This window comes from Urocampus carinirostris, chromosome 12, assembly GCF_059441175.1.
Source record: "Urocampus carinirostris isolate Australia breed hairy pipefish chromosome 12, RoL_Ucar_1.0, whole genome shotgun sequence".
NCBI classification, from domain to species: domain Eukaryota; kingdom Metazoa; phylum Chordata; class Actinopteri; order Syngnathiformes; family Syngnathidae; genus Urocampus; species Urocampus carinirostris.
Window position 1 is genome coordinate 32,682,788 of NC_142360.1, and position 26,371 is coordinate 32,709,158.

The 26,371-nt window shown below is 39.8% G+C and overlaps 1 protein-coding gene across 3 annotated transcripts in view; it reads left to right on the plus strand.

The window, feature by feature from the left end:
* The window catches only part of LOC148355614 (protein-glutamine gamma-glutamyltransferase K-like), a 79,246-nt gene extending 60,766 nt beyond the window's left edge, over positions 1–18,480 (plus strand). For all 3 annotated transcript variants that reach the window (XM_088349279.1, XM_088349280.1, XM_088349281.1), the window contains 7 exons: positions 2,961–3,099; positions 7,205–7,397; positions 9,441–9,594; positions 11,727–12,011; positions 13,802–13,962; positions 17,137–17,273; positions 17,349–18,480. In XM_088349279.1, coding sequence (XP_088205405.1) covers positions 2,961–3,099; positions 7,205–7,397; positions 9,441–9,594; positions 11,727–12,011; positions 13,802–13,962; positions 17,137–17,273; positions 17,349–17,508 — 1,229 coding nt within the window. In that variant the 3' untranslated portion in view covers positions 17,509–18,480. The remainder of the gene's footprint in view (positions 1–2,960; positions 3,100–7,204; positions 7,398–9,440; positions 9,595–11,726; positions 12,012–13,801; positions 13,963–17,136; positions 17,274–17,348) is intronic.
* Positions 18,481–26,371: the final 7,891 nt, after the last annotated feature.

The window sequence follows — 26,371 nt, forward strand, 5'->3', positions numbered from 1 at the left end:
AATTAATGTATTTATTGAGCAGAGTACAGCAGGGGCAAAGCAAATGATGGCCAGTTTGATTTGTTTATTACTTTTTACCCTTTGGTGTTCATTTAAGATGGCAGATTAGGTTTAATCAGATGAGTGCAGCAATGGATGTTTTTCTTTGGACAGGGTTCAGTGTACAGGAAGTCAGGGAAGGGGCAATAATCGTAGTCCGAGAGGGAAGCAAAAGGTTGGTGATACGGTACACTCAGGTCAGAGAAGGTAAAGCGCGAAAACTTCGGCGGGTGTAATCATGGTCTGGAAAGGAGGCTTTGGTACATTGGCAACAAACAAAGCTGTGACATAAAGGCTTGGAAGGCTTGCAACGAAAAATGTAGCGGACTAGCACAGAACCACAAAACAGGCATGCTTAAATAGTGACCAGGAGAGGTGATTACAGATCAATCAGAGCAAGTGACAACCAGTGAGAGTGGAAATCAGAGAAAGGGAGGAAGTGAACAAATAAGGCAAAGGAAAATGAGAGGGGAGAGAGAATGTTTTGGTTAAAAAAATACATTTTATTATCCAATTTATGAATGGAATTTAATCTACATCGCATTTAAACAGCATTCCGTGCTAAGGCAAACACCATAGCATTAGTGGCTAGCAGCTACTTTCACAATGGTTGTTTTACTAGTTAGCAGTTTTCTGCTAATTAATTAGCATGCTAGCAGCTGAAGCAAAATTGGCCTCCAAAGAGATTTCTTTTTTTTAATGATGCAGAGGTTTTGCTTGAGTAAATATGCGATTAATTCAGGTCAGTGACTCCCGGAACAGAATAGAATTGTCCCCAGAGACTATCGAACGGTCTTGGAATCTCTAAGCTCACAATTTTATGTCCTTCTCCATTTTATATTATAATATCGTCTGCCTCTGCTTCACTGTTAAGTAAATGTTGAATAAACCAGTTAGGTATTAGAATTGGCATTGGCCTCAATCCATGGACTCATTTTTTTTTTTCAAACTTGCTTAATTTACATGAGAGTTGATTTTCTCTTAGCATTTTTAAGCTTTTTGATGAACTTTTTATAATGCTGCACTGTGTTGTGTTTTGTTGTTCTAATTTACAAATGTATTTTAATTCTTATATTTGATTTTGGAACATATTGTCTTTTTTAACACAGCATGTTTTTATTTAAAATTGGCTTCAATTATGTTTAATTTTTGTAAACAGAAAGCCACTAGGGCGCAGTGGTTAGCGCGTGTGCGGCACAGTTCTAAGGTCCTGGGAACCTCCTGAGTGGGTTCAAATCCAGCTACCGGACTACCTGTGCGGAGTTTGTATTTTCTCCCCGTGCTTGCGTGGGTTTCCTCCCACATTCCAAAAACATGCATTTCAGGTGAATTGACCGGTCCAAATTGTCCCTCGGTGTGAATGAGCGAGCGAGTTGTCTGTCCCTGTGTGCCCTGCGATTGGCTGGCAACCAGTTCAGGGTTGGAATGGGCTCCAGCACCCCCGCGACCCTACTGAGGATAAGCGGTGCAGCTCATGAGATGAGATGAGATGAGATATTAATACATTAGAAATAATGCATGATATGAAGAGAAGACAATACATCTCGTGGTCAAATGATACACACTTTCCCTTTAATACAAGTACAGCCCGCGCAACTTATGGATTTATTTATTACTTAGTGACTGGTTTATTTTTACAGTAGGTTTTTTATTTTTAGATCACATTTTGTGTATTAAATTTTATAAGGGAAAAGTGGATGTTTTTATCAATGCTTTTCATGTGGAAAACCTAATCGGGTCAATTATACCTGGCTTGGTTGGCCCCCAGCCAATCCCAGGGCAAACAGACACCATTCATTTACTCGTCCACAACTACGAAAAATTGGGACCCGGAAATCCACCTGATATGGATGTTTTTGGAAAGTGGAATTGGTCCAAAACCTGACATCAAGTTAGTTAATTTTGCTAAGTTTCCGGCAATGCAAAATTATTTTTCACTTTTGAATGAATTGACTAATGTACGATTGCAAAGGTTGTACGGCCTACAAACGTCATTTGTTTTGACAATTCTTTCACAAGATTTCCATTTCTTTTTTTTCCTGGTATCTTTTGTTGCATAATACTAACATTTTGGCGGGCTCATTTAGTCGGTTGCACGATACAGAACTGTATTTGATCACATTTTGTAGTCGAAGTACAATGTTGGCAACAAGATTGACTTGTTAGAATTGGAAATTATTTAAATGCAACACAAACTTTATTTTATTTTTACCTGTTTTTTTCTCCTTTTTAAAAAAAAATCCTTTTAAAAAAAAAACCTCATTTTGTTTATTTTTTCCTAACTGTTACTTTTTTCTTGCTTTTTTGTTCTCTATTACCCTTTTTCCTTTATTTCCTTTATATCTCCTTTTGTTTCTTCACAGCTTTTCACTACTCTTTCATTTTGGTATTTCTTTTATTTTTTGCTCTATTTTCCCCCCTTCCTTTGTCATTTTGTGCATATTTTTTACATATTATTTGGTTATGTAGGGATTTTAGAAGCAAAAACAACCTGAAGAGCCATTTGGGACCCGAAAGAGTCAGTCCTTTTTAGTGAGCCGAGCCGAAGAAGCCGGTTCCCGAAAAACTCAACTGACTTTACTCAACTTCGTTCTACTTCGACATTGACTTCAAAATACTGCATTTAGAACACAGCGTCAGGGCAACCTGTGTATTTTTACCTACTTGCACCGTAACTTTGACTTAATTCTCTTCTTCTTCTTCTATTCTACTCTATTCTATTCTATTCTATTCTATTCTTAATCAGCAATTCCGAGCCCTGATTTTTGTGAGCTGGCAAGATTTTCTTGTGCGCAGAAAAGCTCTGGGTAGTGCGCAATTGCGCACACACGCAGCTGAGAGGGAACATTGGAAACAATATTTTATTTTATTCAGAATATAATTGCTTTTTTTTTTCAACCGACATAAATGTTTGTTCTCAGTGCTGCGGTGTTTGGGTATCCCCAGCCGAACGGTGACCAACTACAGCTCGGCCCACGACACCGACGTTTCCCTGACCACGGACATTTACCTGGACGAGGACATGCAACCTTTGGCTCATCTCAATTCCGATTCCGTCTGGTGGGTGCCCTAACCGCCTGCCCCACCGCGTCACGCTCGGTCCAATGTTACGCTTCTTTTACCTGTCGTGACACGCCGGTCCAACCGAATGGAAATGAATAATTGGTGCAGCACCCAGAAGAAAAAGTATATATGAATGAATATATATTAGGAGGGGAGCAAGAAAAAAAAAAGAAAAAGAATAAAAGGGAGATACTGGCTCCATGTGAGCGTGGCTACTGCTGGATGATGACGTTCTGCAGTCATCATGGTGGAATAGTTCAATTGAGTTCTGTGGCACGGTCGTGACCACAATAAATGGATCAGAGTCTGTGCCCAGTGTGGGGAAGAGTGAGTTTCGTGCACGCATGGTTAAAAAATTGTTTAATAGTTTTATTAAAGCAAACATGTCAAACATGCAGCATGCAGGCCGGATCTGCCCAGCCAAGGATTTTAATTCGGCCCGCGAGACAAATTGGTGAGAAGCTTAAGAAAGAAATGAGCCGCAGTTTTAAATATGTCCACTTGATGATGTCAAAGCCAAGCTCTACTCTCAAAACAATTGGAACTGTATTTCTTTCTCTCTCTCTGTCACGGTTGCTCATTGACCACAATTGCCCCCCCGTTTGGCGCCAGCTGCGGCTCATTGACTTCCATCCTATTTTGCTCTCACTCACCCTTCGTCAGTCCGTCAACGAACCTCTGCACGTACAAGACGTGTGTTTTGACTCCGGTATCGATCCCGTCTATCTCACCATGTTTGATATCTGACTCCAGTCTCCAGTGTTTGGTATTGGTCCTGTCTATCTCGTCCTGTTTGATATCGGACTCCAGTCTCCAGAGTCTGGTATCGATCCCGTCTGTCTCGCCCTGTCTGATACCTTGCTACAATCTCCAGTATAGGGTATCGTCCCCGTCTATCTTGTCTTGTTTGACATCGAACTCCAGTCTCCAGTGTCTGGTATCGATCCCGTCTGTCTCGTTCTGTCTGATATCTGTCCCCAGTTTCCTGTATCTGATATCAATCCTTTTTGTCCCGTTCTGTCCGGTATCTGCCTGTGTATCCTGTCCGGTATCGATCTCGTCTATCTCGCCCTGTTTGATATCTGACTCCAGTCTCCAGTGTTTGGTATTGTTCCCGTCTATCTCGTCCTGTTTGATATCGGACTCCAGTCTCCAGTGTCTGGTATCGATCCCGTCTGTCTCGCCCTGTCTGATACCTTGCTACAATCTCCAGTATAGGGTATCGTCCCCGTCTATCTCGTCTTGTTTGATATCTGTCCCCAGTCTCCTGTATCTGATATCAATCCTGTCTGTCCCGTTCTGTCCGGTATCTGCTTGTGTAACTGGTATCGATCTCATCGGCCTCTGGCTTCCTGTTGTTCCACGCCAGACTTCTGCCTTACTTCTTCCGCCCAGCAATCGCTGAATCACTGGCGTTTGTGTTAACGTGCATTGCTGCCCCATTCCCGTAAAATAAAGTTTGTGTGAGAAACGTTACGCATCTGGGTCCTCCTCCTGTTCTGGTTCTAACACTCTCTAGTTCTCTCTCTCTGTCTCTCTTTTTCTTCTCTTTCTTTCTCTCTTTTTTCCTTATTCCTGTCTTTTTTGTTTGGTCTCATTCTCGCTCTCTCGTTCTCTGTCATTTCTTATTTCTCTCTCCCTTTTCGAGATCTAAAAGTCATGAATAAAGCATACAAATATTGATTGTTAAATTTAGTTTCCTATTATGGTATTGACTCATGCCCCAAGTCATTTCTGCTCATTTCTTCTATAAGGTTAGAACACCTCCACTGCAACATATTGGAAATTTGCATTATTTCCAACTACAGTAACTCAAATATTCCTAGATTTACCTCTCGACTCTGCAATGTTTTCAAATTAGACCGAATAAGCCCTGTGAAATCCTAATAACGGCATGTGAGGTTTCCAGACTTCCAGTCTTAGGGTTTCAAAGTAAGTTACACGGCCTGCTTTGGATTTTTAAGAAGGGTTTACAAATTACAGGTAGGGTTACAAGGAATTAGGTTTTCAAATTAGGGTTTGAAGTCAAGCTTTGAGGCTATAAATTAGGTTTTCAAACCTAGGTTAGACTCTGTGATGCACTTAAGAGAGTCAATATTAGATTTTACTGTTTCAAAGGAAAAATAGCTGCCCAGAAAATTAAGGTTTTAAGTCTAGGTTGGTTTTTCAAAATTAAATTATTGGTCCAAGCAAGGGCTAACTACAAAATTGCAGATTGCAATGCTGGGTTTTGATTCTTGTTTCCAGCCAGATGACATTATAATGTTTAAGTTTCAAACCTTGGTTAGGGTTTGAAAGTAAGGTTCATGGGCTACTTTTGGATTCCAAATAAGGGTTAGAATTCAATTAACATTTCCTTCAAGTGTTAAACCATCAAAGTGCAGTTTCAAGCAAATGTAAGTTTTTTTAATTAGGGTTTGAAGTTAAACTTCCAGGACTAAAGTTGAGGCTGTGTTAAACCTGGGTTTGAGTTGCTCAATTAGTATACTTTGGAAAATGTTAGCATTTCAAAATAAAATTTCTTGCTGTTTGGGTTTAAAGTCTCGGTCGGGGTTTCAATGTCCTTTATGAGCTACTTTTGGGTTCCAAGCGAGGGCTAGCCTCCAATAGCATTTCAGTTAAGGTTAGGCTTACAAAGTAGGGTTTCCAGCAAGTGGGTTCAATTTAAGGGATGCTCAGGTTTTAAATTAAGGTTTTAAACCTGTATTAGCTGCAAAATTATATCTTAAAATTAATTTTAAATGTTAGGGTTTATTTATGTTTCCATACAGATGAGGATGTAAAGCTTAGGTTTCTGCTCTTGGTTAGGGTTCCAAAATAAGGTTCATAGTCTATTTTGGGGTTCCAAATACAGTTTAGCATACAATTTGAATTTCAAGAAAGGGTTACGCCTACAATGTATAGTTAAAAGTAAAGCAAAGTTTTTCTTACTAAGAGGTTGAGATACATTTTCAGGTTTGTTTTGGTTTGTTTTAAATAAAGAGTTTTTAACCCTAGTTACGCAGGGAAATTGTTAAAGTAGATTTAAATGTTGGGGTTTGAAATTAAGGTAAAGAGACTCAGTGTATAAAGTTTAGGTTTTTCTTATTAGTTAGGGTTTAGTGTCTGGACCAGAACGGAAACAGGACCCACTTGTGTTACGTTTCTCACAAGTTTTATTGGAGGAAAGAGAAAAAGTGGGACAGGTGGGAGTCAGGGTTGAAAAAGGCTTGCCTAGTATTCGGTTCACAGACGGTCTGACAAAAGGTGACAGACAGGACTGGGTTCAAATACTGACAGGGAACCAATCAGAACCCACGGCAGTTGGCGCCAAATGAGCGGGCACAGCTGAATCACATCAGTAATCATGACATTTAGAGTAAGAAGAATTGCGTAGTTTTGTGTTCCAAAAAAACACTACCATCAGACTAAAATGTAAATGAAAGCGTTGGGACTTAAAAGTCCATTTTCAAGAAAATTTAGCCATCAAGGGTTTCTGATAAGGTTTCCACAGCAGATGAGCGTATAAAGTTAAGGTTTCGAGTCTCAGTTTGCATTAAAATTTAAGGTTCTCTTCCAGGTTTTCGTTTCCAAACAAACTAGGGCCAGGGCTATAAAGTAGGATATTGGATTACATAAATTCAAGCTTTAAATTGTAGTTCCAGAACCAAGTTAGGGTTTTACACCAATGTGAGGTTTTTAGAGAGGGTTAGCTTTGCAAATTTTGATTAAAAGTAGTGTGAAATAAAAAAAAATAAACTGGAGTTTTTTGGGGGGTATTTTAATGTATCAAATGTTTTAAAACAGGGCCAGGGTTTATAATGTAGGTTTTAGACAGCATTGATTAAAGTCTTGATTTGGGTTTCCATGTCAGGTACGGTATTCAATGTCAAATGTGAGTGAGGTCTTTGAAGTAGGGCTTCTATTTAAGGGGTTAAGCTTTGTTTGTAGTTTCAAATGGGAGTAAAATTATCAGATTTAATTTTCAGTTCGTGTTGGCCTTTGAATTTGGGGTTCTCAGTGAAGCTTTGACTTTACTACGTTGTCATTGATGAATAAACGAGAACGTTGTAATGACATGGTCATTCAAAGAGGCAGTGAATGAATCGTGCTTTGCCTGCAGGAACTTCCACGTGTGGAACGACTGCTGGATGGCGCGTCAGGACTTGCCGCCGGGAATGGGAGGCTGGCAAGCCCTGGACGCAACGCCCCAGGAGACCAGCCAAGGCACCTTCCGCTGTGGCCCCGCTTCACTCACCGCAATCCGCAACGGGCAGGTCTTCCTCAAGCATGACGCCCAGTTTGTATTCGCTGAGGTCAGTCGAGGCCGATTGGGGCTGAGGATTTTCATTTTTCTGACATTTCACGTTTACTGTTTTTTTACTGGTTGTGGTCCCTTAGAATTACAAAAAGAATTGTCATTGATATCAATGTTGTTAAACGTTGGATTCAACAAAATAAGACATGAAATACAAAGAGACAAAAGAGGGCGGCATTAGCTCAGGAGGTAGAGCGCTCGTCTCAAGATCAAGAGGTCGCAGGTTCGATTCCCGGCTCCTATATGTCGAAGTGTCCTTGGGCAAGACACTGAATCCCTAATAAGCCAATAAGCGCCTTGCATGGCTGCACGGCCGCTATTGGTGTTTGAGTGTGTAAGTGAAGCACATTGTAAAGCACTTTGGGAAGTCTTCATTGTAAAGTGCTATATAAATGCAGACCATTTACTATCAGGATGACTATGCCCAAAAATTAATAATTACAAAACAGTGCTTAGAAAAACTGGCTAAGTTAATACTAATGCAATAAAGAATAGTTCAATGAAAACAAGTGCGATAACATTTTCACATATACACACATAAATAAAATAAATAAATAATAAAATAAATAAATATTCCTAGATTTACCTCTCCACTAACATATATATATATTCAGAACTGAATGAAGGGAACAGCATTGTGGGAAGTAATTTAGTCTTCCTTATTATTAAACAAATGGCTGCACTGATTCAAAACGTCTGTCATCTAAGATTCTTAGATTGAGCTGAGAAGAGTGAAACAATATTTTTTTAGACTCTAACGCATCTGGAACAGTGACTAAAATATAGTGATAATGAAATTAAAGTTAATGGCTTTTTATGTGTTGTTTGTATCCCTAGTGGTCTGGTGGATAATCTCTGGTGCTCTCTTCACCGTATTCCAGGTTCAAACCCGGTTAAATGTTATGATATGCAATTGTGAACAGCCACCCATGTCCCTAGCTGCCTGGTTGTTAGGATTCGGTACTTTTACCATTGCTGTACGTTTGATCTCCATTGCCACCATTGTTATGCATTTGTGGTCAGTGATAACAAATAACGACTAATCAATAATTGCACAAATAAGGTAACACATTTTCAATTTGTTCCCGTAAATTTTTCGGTGCACCTCATAATCAAAGTTTAGCGAAAGAGACCCAAATGTAATGACATTTTAGGTCCGACCCGTGGCTGAAACTTGGGTCATGTCACGTACCAGAAACGGAGACAGGACCCAGTAGCGTTCGTTTACTCACTTTTACTAATAAAGAGAGAGAGCAGTGCTTGCGTCCATGATCCGATGATCGACGGCCACAGGTAGCAGGTGGCTGGAACGCGGAAGTGGCACTTCCGTGTCGAGTGAGTTTAATCGTAGACTTGCAGGAATACTGGTCGTTAGTCGGGACGGGAGAGCAAGGGCAGTATCAAGTTCATAAACGAGGTCGGCAACAGGTGTCAGGCAGGAAGCGGAGCAAAACAGGTCGGATGTCGGGATGGCAGAACAGGGCATAAACGGGTCCAGAAACAGGTCGGCAACGGGTATCAGGCAGAAGAAAACAGGGCAGGAAAAATGTCGGACGGAATGAGCTTGCCTAGCTGGGAGCATAGGGTTGCAACGATCTGACGGCGTCCCCTTGAAAGCCGGGGGTTTAAAAAGAGTCTCTTAGCCAATCAGCTCTCAGGCCTGTTGGCGCCAACTGGGTAGTCACAGGTACCTTTAATCGGCAATCATGACAGGTCAGGGTCGAACTTGAGCTTGAGATTTTAGCTCCAAAAGAGACCCACTAAATTGTTGGTATAGTTTAAACTCTTCAATCTACATTTACTTGTTGTCTTGGAAGTGTTTACCATCATATAAACGTAATTTAATTAGAGGCTGTTTACGAGTGGCAAGCAGACAGTCCTGCCTCCGAGCATGGCCCGATACGTGACTAATCAAACCCGACTTGAACGATGACAGAAAACCCACGTACACCGTGTAGCCATATGGAACCCGTCAAAAATGACACTTTGCATCTGTTCCGAGCTTTTCTTTTTTTGTAAATCTACCCTTCGGCATTCTCAGGTGAACAGCGATAAGATCTACTGGCAGCGGAGCCCGGACGGGACCTTCTCTAAAATCTACAGTGAGAAGAAGGTCGTGGGCCACCTCATCAGTACCAAGGCCGTCGGCTTAGACGAACGGAGCGACATCACACACCTTTACAAGCATCCTGAAGGTGTGATTGGACTTTTAAGACCTAATTCAAAAAGAATAAAAATCACATAAAGCATTTCTTGCTGCATAACGTTCAAGTATCTTGATGTTGAGTGCCAATGCAATAATTGCTGTTTTTTTTCCCTGGCATAAAAATGAATGAGGTCTCACCATAAGTTCATGTGTAACTGTGGGATGCATTTCACTGGCAAATGTATGCATAATAGTAGTGGATCTTGCTGTAAAATGGTTCAGATTTTGAGTGTGTCCTTAATGAGGAGCTAGGTTTCCACAGTGGTATCTGGCTGGCAGGTGTATGCATAAAAGTGGTAAATTTTGCAATCTGGTTACCTTCGCAAAAATTGTCTAGAATTTGGGGGTAATTATTTGCATAAAAATGAGCCCAGTCCCACCGCTAAGTGTATGCGTAATAGTGGGCTGCATCTCACAGGCAAGTGTTTGCATAAAAGGATCTCAGCGAGTGCTCTGCATCGACGGTCATTCTATGCGTAATAAGTGAGCTTGCACATTCTTCACTTCCTTGGCACTTATCTAAACCAGTGTTTCTCAACTGATGGGTCGGGACCCAAAAGTGTGTCGCGGAACCCATTTTCAGCGGGCCTTTCCATTGGCAATATAATGCTAAGAAGAGGGAAAAAAAACAACGGGTCAAATACACTCCTCAACAGTAGATGGCGATGATGCCCAGTTCAATCTTCTTTTCCTGTTCAGTCAATGGCGCCATCCCACTTGTGTTTGAAAATGGGTCACAAAAAAGTTAGTGATATGGGGAAGGAAACATGCAAACAGGGTTGGGTAGGGTTACTTAAAACTTGATTACTTTCAATTATTTTTGGATGAATCCAATACCAAATATGCTAATAAAAGACAAAAGAAACTAAATATGAATAAAATGACTAAATTTTGTGCAGGCTTGGGGAGTAACGGAATACATGGAACGGCAAAAATGATGTTGGCAAGCTGTTTGGATTTATTTTCATTTTGTTTCTGTCGTATTTTTTGTTAGTTTTGCCCGAGATCAAAGCCAGGAGAGAAAGCTTACCGCGTGTTGTGAGTCATAATTTCATTCATATATAGTTTATTTTGTCTTTTATTAGCATATTTGGTATTGGAGTAATCCAAAAGTAATTGAAAGTAATCAAGTTAAAGTAACTCTACCCAACCCTGCGTGCGAAACAGTGACAACTATGATCAAGTCGAAGAAGGAAATGATTGCGAAATACTAATAGAAGCGCTGCTGAAAGCTACAGCTAAAAATGTTATCCTTTTAGCTTTTTACCAGTATAATGCCCCCAATAAGCAGGTAGGCGCCTTTCATGGCTGACTCCCTATTAGTGTGTGAGTGTGTGTGTGAATGGTTAAGTGTAAAGCGCATTGTAAAGTGCTATATAAATGCAGAACATTTATCATTTACCATATATGGCTCGGTGGCCTTGGAGGTAGGGCACCCACGCCGAGACTGGGAAGTTGCAGGTTCAAGCCTGGGCTGAGTCATACCTAAGACTTACAACATTGGTACTCATTGCCTCTCTGCTTGGCGCTCAGGATTAGGGATTGGAATTGGGGGGTTTGGTCACCTAATGACTCCCAACACATCAGTTGGGTTGAGCAAGGGGGCTGGGAATCCCCTCCTGTGTATCAATCTTCCAGAAAGAGTCAGGAATGTGTTGTTCACTCTAGCCACCTCCCACTAGGGGGATATGGCTCTGGTATATATACATATATATATAGATCTACATAATTATATAATTATTAATAATGTTGATAAATTTCTTTTAGTATACAACTACTCTAGAGCAGTTTTTTAATATGCAAAGTCGGCTTATATGCGAGTTAAATCGTGCTTGAAGGCAGTTTGGTTTTGCTGGTCATTTTGTTTTTGGGAAGAAAAAAAAACAGTGAATTGATTCTACTATCTCTGATTCAAACTGGACAATCCTTTAACTCCCTGAATTTGAGAAATTGAATTTTTTCCTTGATTTGGGTCACTGCTTGTCATAGGGGGGAAGCCTTTGTCCTGAAGTCATGCTTGTTGAGAACCACTGATCTAAACAACCGTCTCGCTGATAAGTGTATGCATAGAGTTATTTTGTTCCAATTTAAGAATGCTCCCCTCTGTGTTTTTGCATTAAGGAACGGAGGCGGAGCGCATCGCCGTGGAGACGGCTTGCCGTTACGGCTCCAAGGCGGACGTGTACTCCCCTCCTGAGGTGGAGGATGTGTCCGTTAAGGTGTCAATGAAGGGGGAAGGTCCCCAAATGGGACGGGATGCAGAGTTGACTGTCACTCTGCAGAACAAAAGCTCCCAACACCGAAATGTCGTCCTGCACAGCCAAGTTGCTGTCATGTACTACACCGGCGTTCACAAGGCCACCGTCAGGACGGACCACACCGACCTGGACTTGCAACCCAATGAGGGTAAGTTGCCTAAAATCTGATGATTTTACTCCCATTTGAAACTACAAAATCTCAATTTAGTTGTAGCTCTCCAATTTTCTTGCAGTTGGATAAAAGAAGATAATTTTCTTAATAATAATACTAATTTTACCCTTCTTTTATTGCAGTCTTATAAAGCATACCCTTGCCTTTTCAGTGTTCGACTTTTGCTTCCTCAGTGCCCTGCAGATTTTTTGTATTAGAAGTTCCAAGGCAAAGTCAATGCGCAAATAGATTTTTGCGCATTTAACTTTCAACATCAAATAAAAGAGGATCCTTCAGTTCCCTCACCAAAATCAATGAAGCACTGTGCTCGTTTTCTCCTCGCTCCAGAAGTGGACTCCATTTCTGTGCCCCACATGCTTGCTTGACTTACACTATATATAGATAGCTACAACTTTGGCGTCTAGCCTGTGGGAGCAGAAACTAAGAAAATAGAGTAATCAGATCTTTCCAACTCAAATCTTTTTTTGGGAAGCTAAATATGTTTTTATGTATTGTGTCCTTTATTCAGTATATGTTCTCCTCATTTTTTTTTTAACTGGAGTTTTTACGAAATGAGAGCAGTTCCACGATGCAAGAAGTCCAGTGATAAACTAATTAAGAGAAAAGTAAAGTAAAACCAAGAAAAAGTCAATTCAAATATCGTAAAACAAAGTATGTAGTTTAACTAGTGTTTCAAATCATCAGCAGAACAAGACAATTTTACTTAAAAAGAAACATTTTCACTTGTTCTTCCTTCAAGTTATTTAATTGCACGTTTTTACAGCTCCAAGTTTGAAAAACTATACAGTAAAAAAACAAAAAGTAATTTTAAAAGTTTAATGAAGTAAGGCAAATACAAACACATGTACTTGGAAAGATTTTTTTTTTATTATTTTTCCCAACATGTATTATTAAGCCCCTTATCGGGATAAAGAAAATAATACTGATTTAAATATTAAACAGTAATACATGAACTATTATAAAAATGCCTTTAGGTTGAGGAATTTGGATATATTTTAAAATAACATGAAGCTCATTTACAGGGAGCTAATATGATTGCCCACCATATTGTTACTACGGGTACCCCCAAAAAACAAAAACCTTGTGATAGCCTGGGGGGAAAAAAGAGAAGAAAGATAATTTGGTTCCTTTGAGTCTCCGTAGTTTCTATTCTTCTTTGTGATTTGTCGCATTAGTATTGGTTGCACTACTCAATACAGCGACATCAAGTGGTCAAATATTACACAGTGTCCCTTTTAATACACAAAAAAGTGACCCATTTTTTTGTTTCCCACAGTCTACTAAGATATAAAATATCCCTTCCTATGGATACTGCACTGCTCTGCTATACAGTGTCAGCCATGCTGCTTCACCCGTTTTCTCATTGCCCTCAATGTCCTCACAGATTAAAAAAAAAAGCCTCACTCTCATCCTCGCACTTATATCTTTTTCGCCGCGTCTCATCCTGTCCGACGCAATCGGCTCGGTGGGATTTTCACAGTCCCCGCTTGACTATATTGAATCAAGCTCTTTTTTTTCAATGAAGAGTGTTTATTGTTTACGAGCTTTCAATGTAACCTTCTGCTTCCAGCGCATTTAAACCCTGAAGAACCCTGATGGCTCTGCCACAATTTTATCAGTCCTGGCAATCCTTTGTCTGCCTCGGTTGCTTTTGAACACAAACACGATATATCAAATGGCAGGACCCATCAGTGTGGCTGTCAGTCACTTGTGTAATTGCAGTGGGATTTTTTTGTTGTTGTTGTGTGTCATCTTTATTCCTTTAGAGGAGGTTTTGGAGTGGACTTTGGAGTACAAAGATTACAAGGACCAACTGGTGGACCAAGCTTCCCTCATGCTGACGGTGTCAGGCCGGGTCAAAGAGACGCAGCAGGTCCTCGCCACTCAGTTCAGTTTCAGACTCAGGACTCCAGACCTCCTTTTACAGGTGCACCACTTAAATGTTCCTGACTTATATCAGTGGTTCTCAGATGGGTCGCTGTAAAAATGGCCGTTTTGGATATGTGCATTTCTCAGAATTCAATGCAATGAAAAAAACTTGTTTTTATATTCCTAAATATAAACACAATCTCTCTCACACACACACATATATAGTCACGCTTCAAACATCAGTCTAATTTCCTCTTTTATACGGTTCTCTATCTTGTATCCTTTTATTGTGAAGTCACGCTCGTGTGTGTGTGTTCCTTTTCCTGTTTTCTACTGACAAATAATAAACCACGCCTACCGAGTGGGAGTTGCAGTCCGCCAGGGACACAGCCGGGGGAGCATGGCGTTAGCAGGGCTGCAGCTACCACGAAGTAGATTTAAACCAAAATAGGTGCTTTTACTTGGGTAATACTGCCACCAAAGAGTTTTTATAATGTTTAACTTTAACAAATGCGCAGCCCTGTGGTCCCTAAAAGGGGCATGTTTGACATCGGGGAACTTTTTTTAAAATTTGTAACTGTTCTAGAGCAAAGTGCAATTGCGCCTCCACTACATTAGGGGGCAGTGGAGGCTAATGTTAGTTTCTGTCTGTTTTGTGTTTCTTTTTTACTTTGCTCCTTGCATTTTGCAGTTTTGGTCTTTGTTTCTGACTTGGACTTTGTTTGGTTTAGTTTTGGTTTCTGATTTCTTGTTTTGTCATTTTGTTAGATTCTTTGTACCCAATTGTTGGTTTGATTTGGTTTAAAGTACCCGTGTTTCCAGTTCATGCCTCCCCTAAAATTGCTCCCTTACCCTGGTACTTAACACCGCCAAATTAATATAATGTCAAAAAAGTCACACAACTACCATCTCATTTGCTGGCATGTCCTCATTTCCCTAAAATATGGCACACTAAAACCGCATTGAATGTTGTTGGAAGTTCACCATCTGTTCCCAACTGCATGATTTGTGACTGGCCCATGCAACGGATAATAGCATCAAGGCTTCTCTTTTGAGTTTTGTTTTCATTCTGTTCCTTTATTAAAAAAATAAGTGGAAGAAAGGATGTGAAAAAGGGACATTGCACCGACAAGATCGGAGAGGTGACAGAAACATCACGAGGCAATTAGCAGCTTTGATACATGTAGCTACAAATACGTTTTAAAGAATGGCTAATTATTTAGTGACACGCAAGCGTGGTCTCCATTGATGCAATTATATGAGCTCATAAAAGAGTTGTGCTTATTTGTTAATGGAAATCGTCACCGTGTTTCATGTTTTTGCAAGTCCATTAAGGACTTTAGTGTCACTCTTGTCCCCTGAGTCCCGTTGTTAACTCCCCCCATAAAAATATATTATTTATAAAGCATTTTAACCGTGCATTGAGGCATACTGCAATCATTAAAATGATGTAAATATCATGGCTACATTTCTTTGTTAATTTGTTTGTATTATATCGAATTAATTCATCAAAAACTTTGCCCACTACAGTAAAAGAAGGTGCTGAAGCTCATGTAACTCTGCCTTCTTTCAAGAAAGTGCAATTTAAGATTTTTAATCTGTTAAAAACATAATTATTGAGGTGAATACGGACCAACACTGTCTTTTAGAAAAGTTGCCATGCAAAAGCTAGTGTGAATCCTATACGTGTTTATTATTTTTAAAGAATAAGTGCCATTTTTCTTTTCTGAGCACTTTCCTCTACAAAATGCCAGTGTACAGGATTATAATACATTGTAAAAACACGTGGCAAAAATTACCAAATTAACCCAAATTAGGGAAAAATGAACCAAATGCCTAAAAAATATGGATCCAACTGTTTTATTTTTTGTTTGTATGCAAAATAACCTTAAAAGTAGGGACTCAGTCCTGTTATTAGAGTTAATGGAAGAAAAAAAGGTCAAATTTAACTTTTATAGATCCATTGTCAAATATCGTGGAATAAGACTATCCTTGGTTCTATCAATATCTCAAAATCGGGCTACAACTTGCACAAAAACGTATTAAACCCCCGATCCACAATTAAGACCTTTTTGCCTCTTGTCTTAATTATAAAGTGTGCCATCGGTACTTTGGGACTTCCTACAATGGTGCACCCCCTGAAGTACCTAATCCTGAGTATTAAGTCAAATCAAGTCATGTTTATTTGTATAGCCCCTAATCCCAAAGAGTCTCAAAGGGCTGCAGAGATCAAAGACTATTGCAAACTTTTATTACAGACTATTATAACACCATCCCCTGATATTGTCAACATAAAACACTAAGGTGCCTCGTACAGCATGACTCACAGAACCCCAAAAATATTCTAGCATCATTTTAAATTGTATTTTTTAATATGATTTTTTTTTTTCATAAATCGAATTTTATAATGAAAAAAGTGCAGTAAAGCGAAAAAATGAGAAATGTCAAAAAATAAATTATATGATATATTATAAAATCAGAATCAGAATGTGGGTGTGACTGTAGCCACCTCCCACTAGGGAGATATGACTCTGTTATAAACATACAATACTTACAAATTATAATGATTATCGCAGCAATAGTATGAACATATATAACAAACAGGGTTGGGTAGGGTTACTTTAACTTGATTACTTTCAATTACTTTTGGATTACTCCAATACCAAATATGCTCATAAAAGACAAAAGAAACTAAATATGAATAAAATTATGACTCACAAGACGTGGTAAGCTTTCTCTCCTGGCTTTGATCTCTTTGATCTTCGGCAAAACGAACATAAAATGCGACAGAAACAAAATGAAAATAAATCCAAACAGCTTGCCAACATCATTTTTGCCGTTCCATGTATTTCGTTACTCTCCAAGCCTGCACAAAATTTAGTCATTTTATTCATATTTAGTTTCTTTTGTCTTTTATTAGCATATTTGGTATTGGAGTAATCCAAAAGTAATTGAAAGTAATCAAGTTAAAGTAACCCTACCCAACCCTGATAACAAAATATTCATATTTTTATAATATATACTGGTAAATAGGTAATAGTCATTACACGATTCAATAATATACATACAAAAGATAATGGATATGATTAGATTTTAATAAGATGATAAAGATCCAGAATAAATTACAAATTATTAGATAATCCAGTCGCCTCAGATAAACTGAATCGGATTCAATCTTCTTTTTAAAGTTTATATAAGAAAATAAAATGTCCGAATTAACTTTTTTTTCCAGCCTATCGGGAAGGCCATCGTCGGTGAGAAGTTGAAGGTGGAGATTTCCTTCACTAACCCTCTACCTCAAAAACTTAAATCGGTCATGTTCCACGTGGAGGGACTCGGGCTTGCTGCCGCTCGAAAGATTCATTATGGGTGAGTAAATTCCATCAAGCTTTTTTTTTTCTTCCTTTTTTTTTAATAACAGCCTTTTCCTGTGCCTCCCCTCAGAGATATCGATAGTCGAGCTAGCGTCTCCCTGACCGAGCACTTGGTGCCTACGCTTGCCGGGCCCAGGAAATTGCTGGCGTCCCTGCACTGTCGGCAGCTAACGCAGGTCCACGGCGTGACCGACATCACTGTGCACGAAAGGAACTACGGGGCGCTCTAGGGGCCGACCTTTCCTGTAGGAGCTGTCCGGAAAACGTGGAGTCAAACTTTGCTTCAAGTCTGACATTGGCCACTGCGGAGGAAGAGGGGTGGGGAAAAAGCCCTTTGGCTAATGCTGAATTTCACCTCCGAAGGGACTGAAAGTCAACGTGCAAGCTGGACCTGCAGTCAGAAATAATTAGCGAGTCTGTGTCCTTTACAGTGCGCTTTTAGGCATGGTTAGGTCGAAATAAGTTTTTGCACATGGTGGAACTCAATAAGGGCAGTGCAGGGAATGACATACTAGCATTGCTGCTGCCTGTAGATTTATGTTTTCAAGTTTGATTCACGCCCTCTACGTGGGAATTAAACAGAGAACTTTTAGAATCCTGATGGCCTTATTGCATGGTTGAATGAATGAATGAAAACTTTATTCGAACATCAAATTAAAAACAGAACAAAAACAATAACGTGTGACTGAAACGACAGATTAGGATCAAATATAACACCTAATATAATCTAATAATAATAAAATAAATAATATAAAATATTTTACGAGACAGTTGTGGCAAGCGCCCTCTTCTATGCGGCAGCGTGTTGGGGAGGCAGCGTCATGAAGAAGGATGCCTCTCGTCTCAAAAAACTGGCGAGGAAAGCGAGCTCTGTTGTGGGCACAGAGCTGGACAGCCTGACAACAGTAGCCGAGAGACGGGCACTGAAAAAGCTGCGGTCAATCATGGACAATTCATCACATCCAATACACAGCATTATATCCAGACAGAAGAGCAGCTTCAGCGACAGACTGCTGTCACTGTCTTGTACCACGGACAGATCTTTTCTTCCTCATGCCATGAGGCTCTTTAACTCCACCCGGCGGAGTAAAGGCCCCTATTAAACCACCCCCCCTACATTGCATATTACCGTACTTTTATTGCAGTGTGTATTATCTGTAGCACTGTTTAAATACTCTATACAACACGCTACAGTGGGTATTAGCACGTCACATTGGGTATCTATCTATCTATCTATCTATCTATCTATCTATCTATCTATCTATCTATCTATCTATCTATCTATCTATCTATCTATCTATCTATCTATCTATCTATCTATCTATCTATCTATCTATCTATCTATCTATCTATCTATCTATCTATCTATCTATCTATCTATCTATCTATCTATCTATCTATCTATCTATCTATCTATCTATCTATCTATCTATCTATCTATCTATCTATCTATCTATCTAGATTTTTGACCGAGTCATTATTGGTGATATTACATTTGTCTAGGGTCAGGGTAGTGTTTGAAAACAACTGGCGACAGTGAGCTGGACCAATAATCAACATTTCAGTTTTTTCTGGGTTAAGGCGTAAAAATTAAGTGACATCCATCTTTGAATCTCAGTAAGGCAAGCCTCCAGATTTCTACAACTTGAATGTCCAGTTGTTTCCAATGGCACATACAGTTGAGTGTCATCCGCATAGCAATGGAAACTAATATTATACTTGCGGATAATGTCACCAAGCGGGATCATATAAATACTAAAAAGAAGGGGGGCAAGTACAGAGCCTTGAGGAACACCACAGGGGACATTAGATTGTTTAGAGGTCAGATTGCCATAATTAACACATTGCATCCTGTCTGACAGGTAGGACCTAAACTACGAGAGTACAGTTCCTGAGATACCAATGCATTCTAGACGAACCAGTAATATGTTGTGGTCGACACTATCAAAAGCAGCGCTGAGATCCAGCAGCAACAAAAACAATAACTCAACAACAAAATAATGTAACATAATATGTTCGAACAGGGGTAGTAAGAAGCAAATGCTTATATTACCTACCCCTTCATCTTCCCCACCAAATACACCAATTGTAATGATATTAATAATAACAGTTATGCAGGGTTGGGTAGGGTTACTTTAACTGGATTACTTTCTATTACTTCTGGATTACTCCAATACCAAATATGCTCATAAAAGACAAAATAAACTAAGTATGAATAAAATTATGACTCACAAGGCGTGGAAAGCTTTCTCTCCTGGCTATGATCTCTTTGATCTCCGGCAAAACTAACATAAAATGCGACAGAAACAAAATGAAAATAAATCCAAACAGCTTGCCAACATCATTTTTGCCGTTCCATGTATTCCGTTACTCCCCAAGCCTGCACAAAATGTAGTCATTTTATTCATATTTAGTTTCTCGCGTCTTTTATTAGCATATTTGGTATTGGAGTAATCCAAAAGTAATTGAAATTAATCAAGTTAAAGTAAACCTACCCAACCCTGACAACAATGACAAAGCATATGGAGATAAAAGCAGCACACTATAAATCCCAGGCATAAATTGAGCTGTTCAATACATACTTTGAGATTAAAATTTTGAACTTTAAGCACGAACCACAATATCGAAAAAGCACAGTTCTAACAATCTAACAATTGTTATTGTTTATCTTCGCAGCGTAAAGGGAAAAAGCATCGGTAAGCTTCTTTGCAAGTGGCATTAGCTCTATTACCATACGTCGAGCTTCACAAATCAAATCGGATCATCCCAAAATTATTTTCAGCAAAGCCTGATTTGGTCCTCTCCGCTGAGAGCGAAGAGCAAGAACGCGCCGCCATGCTTCATCATTAAATGTTGACAACACCGACTGCAGCTCGTTTTTGAATAAATTCCCAATTACTTGTCGCTCACCTTAGCACAAAGTTTCAGCTCTCTGCGCTTCATGTCAAACTCATTCGAGCAAAGTTCAGCAGATGTGAAACCAGTTATAAGCAATGTTCCCTGTAATTTTCCACGGGCCTGAGCGTTCACGCAAAGCCGGTGAGCAACGCTTGAAACAACAGTGAGCAACAGCAATCCCAAGTATGGCAACTAAAGCATTATCAAACATCTCCAAAACTTGACATCACGTTACATTTTGCAGCAATGCAAAATAATTTTTCACTTTCGAATGAATTGACTAACGATTTATTGCAAAGGTTGTACGGCCTACAAATGTCGTTTGTTCTTACAACAATTCTTTCACAAGATTTTAATTTCTTTTTTTTCCTGGTATCTTTTGTCGCATAATACTAACATTTTTGGGGGCTTATTTAATCGGTTGCACGATACAGAACTGTATTAAATCACATTTTTGAGTGGAACTACAATGTTGGCAACAAGATTGACTTGGTGTAATTGGAAATTATTTGAATGCAACACAAACTTTTTCTTCTTTTTTCCGTGTTTTTTTCTTCTTTTTTTTTTAATTCCCTTAAAAAAAATCTCATTGTGTTTATTTCTTCCTAGCTGTTACTTTTTCCTTTTGATCTCGATTTACTTTTCTTTTGTTTCTTTCTTTTCTTTTTTTTCTGTCTTTTTTCTGAAATGTTCCTTCTTTTTTCTCTTCCTTTTGTTTCTTTTTTTCTTAGCTTCTCACTACTTATTCATTTTGGTATTTTTTTTTCTTTTTTGTTCTATTTCTCCCCATTCCTTTAAGTCATTTTGTGCACAATTTTACATAATATTTGGTCGTGTAGGATTAAAGAAGCAAAAACAACCTGATGAGCCGTTGGGGACTTTTTAACGAGCCGAGCCGAAGAAGCCGGTTCTCGAAAAACTTTACTGACTTTACTCAACTTCGTGACTTCAAAATACCGCATTTAGAACACAGCGTCAGAGAAACCCGTGTATTTTGACCTTCATGCACTGTAACTTTGACTTAATTTGCTTCTTAATTAGCAATTTCGAGCCCTGATTTTTGTGAGCTGGCTAGATTTTCTTGTGTGCGGAAACGCTCTGGGTACACACGCAGTTTAGAGGGAACATTGCGCTGGATAGATTTTCTTGTGCGCTGAGAATGTGGGGGCAATAGCTAATCAATGCGAATTGTCATTTAAATCGGTTACCATTGGCTAAAGGTATTTGGAGTTAAAAAAAAAAGCTATCTCCCTTTTATCAATATAGGAAAATGCGGGCTGTGAACCGTGAAAAAAAGCCTGCAATGAGCCAAGAGTAGTTTTACTCAAAAGTTCAGAAGCTAACGGCCATATTGACAGCTGGGATGAGCTCCTTCACCCTGAAACTCTACTGAAGATAAGCAGTGCAGATAGAATAAAATAGAAAATAATAAAATATACCTTTATTGTCATTGTTACAAAATGGGTTGAACATATTGTGACAACGAAATTGGACGTGGCACTCCAGTTTCACATTTAACAGTGAGGATAAAAGAAAACAAAGAAGAAAAGGGAAGAACGAAGATAAAGATAAAGGTTATAATTTACACAATATTTACGCAAGAAATGTGGGTATTTCTTGTGTAAATACCATGTCAATTATAACTATAGCCTTATCCCCCTTGTTTTATAACCTTATCTTCTCTGTTCCTTTATCTTCTTGGCTCATACCTCACTGTGAATGTGTAAAACTGGAGTGTCATGCCCAATTTCGTTGTCACAATATGTTAACCCATTTTGTAACAATGACAATAAAGGTATATTCTATTCTATTCATGTAGGATGGTACATACAGTTTTGGGATCGTATTAGTGCGATATGCGTTAAGTGCAAAAATAGTCAACATTGTGCAAAGTGAGCATAGGCATAAATACATTTTCACATCTTTATGAGGTAGTGTGTTTGCAAGAGTTTCAAATTTTTGTGCGGTGTGTTTTAAGGGTGGTAATGGCTCGGGGGAAGAAACTGTCTCTGAGTCTGTTGGTTTTTGTTTTGTGTGACCTGTAGCGTGTGCCGGAAGGCAGCAGGTCAAAGAGGTGGTGGCCGGGGTGAGAAAAGTCCTTGATGATGTTCTCTGCTCTGCTGAGGTAGCGAGAGCGGGCAATGTCCTCCAGACTGGGTAGAGAGCAACCAACGATTCTCTGGGCTGTGTTGATGACCCTCTGAAGTGTTTTCCTGTGTGCTGCCTTGCACCCAGCATGCCACACCGTAATGCAGTATGTTAGAATGCTCTCCACTGTGACTTTGTAAAAGGACACCAGCAGCTGCTGTTTCAGATGATTTTTTCCTCAGCACTCTCAGGAAATGGAGTCGCTGCTGGGCCTTCCCTACCACGGCTCTGTTGTTTGCAGACCAGATAATGGATGGATAGAGTTTTTCAGGCACCTTGCATTTTCACCGAATGCCCCTTGTTAATTCATTCACAGTGTTGGCCATGTTACCTTTAAAAAGTAATTTGTTATAGTTACTCGCTACTTCTTCCAAAAAGTAACTGAATTACTCTATAGTAAAATGGTGAGTTGATCCGAAAAGACAGGACGTAAATAACTCGACGGAAAGCGTAAAACCGCGCTGAAGCCGGTGTCAGGCTTGCGGGGGCACGCCACCATTGGCGTTCTGCTGTTTCTGTAGCTATACAGGGACCCCTTGCCACTTTGTGCTTCAGTTATCACTGGTTCACTCCATCGCTAATTTTGAATTTATTTATTGTCATTTATATTAACGTATTGTGCATTGTGCTCTGATAGACACCAAACAGCGGGGACAGATTAGGGAGTGCGCTGCGTTCGTTGGGTGAGACTGTCTGCCTACGTGACTGGCGCTGCCTCTCAAAACAAACTGGGAAGCATAGCGACTGCTATCTTCTCATGAGTCATTACACTTAAAAGAAATTCATCAATTAAATTGAACTGTGAGGAAAGTCAGAAAAGCGCAAAGAAATGGTGATCACCAGCAGGTTCTCAGTGGATTATTTTCGGGTTTGACAAACAACTGGGGGGAGTCGGGCAGAAGGCAAGAGGCTGCTGGTCTCACCTCTTGCTAAAGCTAAGCTACGTAGCAACCCTGACAAACTACCCTCGCGGAGCCTGGAATCCAGCAATGCCAGGTCCATCACCCATTAAACGGATGACCTGGAGCTACACCTTGTGGGAAACAGCTACACTTAGGACTCTTTGCTCAATTCAAGGACATTCAATCTTAGCACGCAGTTAGTCCGCCGCTGTCTAAATTCCTTTCTTACACTGAAAGGAGAAGCCCTCCAATTTTTTTTTCATTTTGTATGACAATAAAAACATTTATCCAACTGTTATTATGTGCTGTGTGTTATATTTGTACATCTACAGGTATTTTGTTACAGTCGTTTACTTTCAGTCAGCAATGATGTCATCTAAGGTAAGTTTTACCCATTTTGGCTTTTATCAATGTGTGACGCTATCACTTTTCGTGGATGGTGATGGTCCCCATTAACAGCGAAAACGGAAATATTTCGGTATAGCCATAAGACGTATCAAATGAAAGCGTGAACACTCATGTTTCATTAGAAATTGTATGTTTTTAGCTTTTATAATTTTTGGGTAAACAACAGTTAAACATTGCAAAATTTCTTGAAAATACTTGATTCCAAATTTTCAGAGAAAAACAGCTTTTGTGAAATGTGTCATGACCGGTACAAGCAGGGGACCCAAATGCGTAACGTTTCACACAATGCTTTATTAGGGGATCAGGGAAGTCAGGGCGAAAGGAAAAGCAATCTGGTGCTTGCTGGGCAGGAGGAGCGGGAAACCCTCGCGAACAAAGCGTTGTCGTAGATCAGAACAAGTCGGGCAGCAGTGACGGGAGAAAGGAGATTGGATCAGGGATCGATACAGGAAACAGAATCAGGGTACAGGTAACCGGGACAGGAGAACGGAGCTTGGATCAGGAGTTGATACAGGAAACAGAATCAGTATACGGGTAGCCGGGACAGGGGAACGGAGCTTAGATCGGGGATCGATACAGGAAACAGAATCAGGATACATGTAGCCGGGACAGGTGAACGGAGCTTGGATCGGGGATCGATACAGGAAACAGAATCAGGATACAGGTAGCCGGGACAGGAGAATGGAGCTTGGATCGGGGATCGATACAGCAAAAAGGACGGGATCAAAACGGGAGCTAGAGTCAAAAGTGCTTGCCTTGCATGCGCTGAGGTTCACAGACGGCCTGTCCAGGAGTGAATGAGAAAGACATGTTTAAATAGGAGGGGAAACAATCAGGAAACGGGCAGCAGCTGGGACTCAGTGAGTGAACGCAGGTGAGAGCAATGGGCAAATCATGACAAAAGGATTTTTTTCAAGCGGAACTTTCACTTGAGTGCTTTATTTTCTCATTTGTGATACGTTCAATATCCAAACAATGCTTTCCATAAACAACACTTGAGCATTTAGCGTGCAAAAAAACCCAAACTAATTTTTGCAAGAGCACTGAACTCATGCATGAAGTATGTGTGAATAATACATGAACTTGGCAAGGACGAAATGTTTCCAATGAATTGATCACACCATCTCGGTCACAATGGCGGCCGTGTTCCCTCGGGCGACCACATTCTTGTGGACATGCACTTAACACCATCCCTTCTGACCAGACGATGACGATGGGACTTATTCATCTTTTTGAACGGAAAAGTCTCTGCGGAAAGGTTAACTACAGGTATTTTTTCATCAAATCCACATCTCACAACTCTCACCACACTGCTTCACTGGGCCTGCTCGCCAAATGGGGCCACCTACACTCACTCATTTGTCAGATATGGGAAATGGCTTATACTGTTTGTAAAAATATCTGATCAAAGCCACTCTTGCCATCTAATGGTGATTTATCATACTGAGACTATCCCCAGAGGCTTGATACTTACCGCTGAGCAGCGCCAAAACCTTTATAATTGTTTCCTTTTTTTAATAAAACAATAACATGTATTTTTAAGTGGTATTTCAATCATCACAGAGACTTGGCTCAAACTGAGGATCCCCTCGCTAACATCTGCTCTCTACATCACTTCTTGCACTAAAAGGTGAAGCCCTCCAATTTAATAGTACTATTGCATAACGACAAAAAGTTTTTAGTTTTGACACCAAAGGACAATGCTCTTTCAAACCTATTTTTACGCCATGGTATTGAATGAGTTCATGAAGGGCGAATGTGCTGTTATTACCGCAGTGTTCATTTTACCTCTGAAACGTGATGGGTCCCGGGGATTCGCATGCTCAAAAATCTATGGGTCCCAACAGAGATCTATGGGTCCCCAAAATGTAGTGTTAACGAGGTTGAAATTGTAAATCAGTGACAAATATATAATATAAATCTATATATTCATTCAGTTTTAATCATCAAATTATTAATTCCTTTTCTGCATCAAAAGTTAAAGGTGTAACCACAAACTTGTATTTTTTTCATTGTCTCCTTTTATACTTACTTTTTTCTTAACTTCTTTATACAACATAATAATTCGTAATATAATGCATCAAAGCAAGTGAGCCGTTTGAGAGACGGCTCTCCTGAATGAGTTGAGCCGAAAAGGCCGGTTCTCTAAAAAGAGACGGACTTTTCGCTACGCAAATCGAGATCGGCGTGCAGACGAAAACTCGAACCGCGAGACCAAAACAACATCTGCCGGATCTGCCTGCCGAAAAGTTTGGAGTGCGGTAAATCTTCGTTTAAAAAAATGTAATCAGGTAATAATGACAATTTTGTGTCATAAAAGTTGCGTCCCCAGCAAAAATGATGCGTCTAGGACGCAGGGACGCGGGCAAGCGAGAACACTGATTAAATGTGATGGCCTTTCGGTATCCAGACAACAGCAGCAGGGTGTGCCTTTTTTGGTGCTGCAGAAAAGAAACCAAAAATTTGGGATATTGATGAAGGGATGTTTGCAATCTGCTGACGTAATTGAAAAAGGAAAGAACTTTAATTCTTGTTTCCTGCAACTCTAATAAGCTCTGACAATAGCACAAACACTGAAACACAAGAAGAATTTTGTGCTGCCCTGCCGCAATTACTCATCCTCTTGAAAATGCTCTCTTTCACTAGAATTTGCAGATGAAATACAACCTCGGAGACTACTACGAATGCAATGTGCTGATTTTACATACCAATACTAAACACAAAACGTAACCAGATC